The sequence below is a fragment of the Rhipicephalus microplus genome, chromosome 2 (assembly GCF_043290135.1).
Source record: "Rhipicephalus microplus isolate Deutch F79 chromosome 2, USDA_Rmic, whole genome shotgun sequence".
Classification (NCBI taxonomy): Eukaryota; Metazoa; Arthropoda; class Arachnida; order Ixodida; family Ixodidae; genus Rhipicephalus; species Rhipicephalus microplus.
Genome location: NC_134701.1, coordinates 215126286 through 215129609, shown reverse-complemented (window position 1 = coordinate 215129609; position 3324 = coordinate 215126286). Strand labels below are relative to the sequence as shown.

General features: G+C 44.6%; 1 protein-coding gene across 1 annotated transcript; it reads right to left on the bottom strand.

The window, feature by feature from the left end:
- Nucleotides 1-1739: 1739 nt before the first annotated feature.
- Nucleotides 1740-2954, bottom strand: LOC119163456 (uncharacterized). Its single transcript, XM_037415461.2, has one exon. The coding sequence runs from the start codon at nt 2952-2954 to the stop codon at nt 1740-1742; it is 1215 nt and encodes a 404-aa protein (XP_037271358.2).
- Nucleotides 2955-3324: the final 370 nt, after the last annotated feature.

Here is a 3324-nt window from a genome sequence, read left to right as displayed (position 1 = left end):
TGTCTGTATAGAGCGACCACGAATTCCACATGTTTGATGGTCACCTACTCATTTAGTAATCGGTGTCTGTAGCCGATTTGTCAACAATTTAGCAAATATTTTGTAGTCAACGTTACATAACGATATAGGCCTGTATTCGTTAACTCCCTTTAATGCGTTAGGATCAGCACTTTTTGGGTTTAAGGTTGTATGGCTCTGACAGAAAGAAGGAGGAAGTTCACCACGGTCATAAGCCTCTTTAAAAAGTTGCTCAAGGAAAGGTATGAGAAGTTCCTGAAAAGCTATGTAAAATTCGCCACTAAGGCCATCTGGGCAGGAGTTTTGTTTTTCTGCAACGTTGTTATTGCAAATCTTATTTCCTCTCTGGTTATCGGCCCCTCTACAGGGAGTCTATCATCATCTTTTAACTGAGGCACAAAGGCAATGAAGTGGTTAGCTTCTTCCTCAAAATTCTCCTGAAGCTCAGCCGCGGTGAACAAACATTTGCAATAATCTTCAAATGCGGCTCTTATGTCACATGTCTCTGTGCAACGGGAACCCCGCGACTCAATTTGCAGTATCTGTTCAGAAAGTGCATATTTCGTTTCATCCACGAGGGATTTTTTAGTGGGTTCCTCTTCAGTGAAATGGGTAACACGGGAACGAATCTTAGCTCCTCTGTATAAATCTGTATCACGTTTTTGTATCTGTGCTCGAATCACATTTATCTCGTCGTCGTACAATCCCGGCTCTTGACTTTCAAAAGTATGGAACTTATGAAGTAATTCATAAAGATGGCGCTTTTCAGCTTTTTTTTCTTTGCGCTATTTCGCATGAAATACTAATTGCCTGATACTTGACTCTTTCTTTGAACCTTTCCCATTGAGCGAAAATTGGTAGCTGTCGACACTGTGTTACCTCTTGTACCGACTCTTTTACTCTTTTAACAAAACAATCTTCGCGCAACAACTGTACGTTAAGCTTCCATAGGTCCCAGTTTAGAGGGGTTTTACGAAAATTTTTAGGACCCCAAGAAATAGTGAACAAGCAATGGTCTTTGAAAAAAATATGGTGGGCTTTACAGCATAATTATGAATGTGAGACCATAAGCTTAGAGATACATATACGCGGTCAAGCCGAGCATGAGATATGCCTTGAAAGTGCGGGAACCTCACCGAGGAAGGTGCATGCGCTCCCACATCTATTAAATTGTGGTCATTCAATAGTTTCTGCAATAAGGCTGCACTTGCATCATAACGATTTGTTATATATGAATGATCTCTAGCATCACAAACACAGTTAAAGTCTCCAAAAACTACCAAAGTTCTGTCAGTGTTTAGTAGCGAAGTTAAATAAAGGAAAAAATAATTCCTTTCATTCACTTTGGAGGGAGCATAGACACAGATAAACCTCCAATTATGGGAATGAAAAGATAAGTCGCAACAAATGAGCCGTCCTTCCCCATCAACATGTAGTGACGTCAAAATATGATTCAAGTGCTTTCTAAATAATAAAAAGCATCCAGCGGATGCACCACGTGCTGGGCTGATGTATAAATTGTAATCACGGAAAACTTCCAGTGCAAGATCGGCGTCACGAGCAGCGGAAATCTTAGTCTCTTGCACTGCAAGTACATCAATGTTGTACTGCCCAAGCACGTGGCACAACTGCCACTGACGCCTTACATTTCACAAACCACGTACGTTGAGTGTCGCTACACACATGGGAAACGTTAGCGCGGTAGCCATTTTGATATCTTACTACTTTTGCAGGTCACCTTTAGCCACAAGCCAACCTGTGGCTTTACCTCCTTTGCACTCTTTAGGAGCACTTTCCTCAGGACGCTGGCATAGGCAGCGCGTCTCTCGGTCCCCAAAGAAGGTGACACGTGGACCACACGAAGACACTTGCTCTGTCGTGTCTGGCGCACTCGTTGTTGCTTCATCGGTGACCGGTGCCTGACGCTTCCTTGTCTGACTGCAATCCATTCCTTCTTGTTCCTCATTGTCAGGAGGCTTGTCTTTAAGGCCTTCCAAGTGGTGTTCGTCCGCAGCATTGCATTCATTTATGCTTTCACTGGCGTCGTTAGCGGTGTTATTTTGCGTGCCAAGGGTATCCATGGACAAGTGTTCCGCTTCCTTTAAGGCACCTTCTGCTCCTCCCGCTGCTTCTCCTGTCGCATCAACTACCTCAGTGACATCCATAAGATGATCGAGACGTTGGTCTTCTGTGCCTTGGCCAGAACGGAGTTTGTTGGCATAAGTCGACACGCAGGCATCCGACGAGTGACCAAAACACTGGCATTGCAAGCACCTCGGTGTTTTGCACTGTCGTCGTACATGCCCCACTCGCTTGCACCGAAGACACAGTGGAGGCCTACCGGGAATAAGTATGAGGCATTGGTGGCCATAGATTGACATAAGGTGTGGTATTGAGCTCACAGTGATGGTGTCCTTGAGCTCCAAGGCAACGTCATTATTTGTTGTCATCCATTGTTCCATTCCTGCACATCTCCATGCCTCTCTTTCAACGGACTTCACAACGCCGTAAGCTTGGAACGCCTCTTCAACATGTCGCGATTCAAGATGAGGTGGAAGCCAAAGTAGCTTCAGCCTAATATTCTTGATCTCCGGGTCTAGCACCATGCACTTCAGCCCTTTTACACGGAGCTCACCACAAGTGACGAGTTTCTGTTTCGCCATGCTGTTTGCACACGTAACCATCCATACATGGCTCATTTGATACTGGCCAACTCCAATAATGTCCGCTGTGCTCACCACTTTAAGCAGCGCGTCACGGAAGTCAGGGGCACGGTACGGCCTGCCACTCAAGTCGGCTTGAAGGAAAACGGAATTCAAAACATCGTTACCGGTTGGAAGACGTGGCAGGACGACTTTATAGCTTGAGTCTTCATCATGAAACGGAGTCGATGATCCTCGACCATTGGCCGATACGCTGTTACCAGCAGAGAGCATTTTGGAACGCAGCCGATCGGTACGGCTTCTTCTTCCTCTTCCACCAAGCCGGTTTTTTTTTCTTTATTGCCTTCTTGACTACAAGTCAAGCTAATCTGACAATCACTATCACACGTGTTTCGTGCGTGATAACACATCGAGCAAAGATATTACATCTTGAACACAGTCGGTAGTCTTATACACATCTCGCACTTTTGTAACAGCTTCCACGAAACACTCATTAACGGATAGAACTCTCACATCACAGTGTCTGTACGATAGCGTACTACGTCAAACAGAATGAAGACCAAGTAAAAATATAACATCCAAATTTTGCACAGAATTATCACAAGGCAAAAAACAAATTCCTTATAAAGTAAGCGGTAAATCT

What these genes read in the sequence shown, in the direction of transcription:
- LOC119163456 (XM_037415461.2), bottom strand. Translation starts at nt 2,954, where the DNA reads ATGCTCTCTGCTGGTAACAGCGTATCGGCCAATGGTCGAGGATCATCG.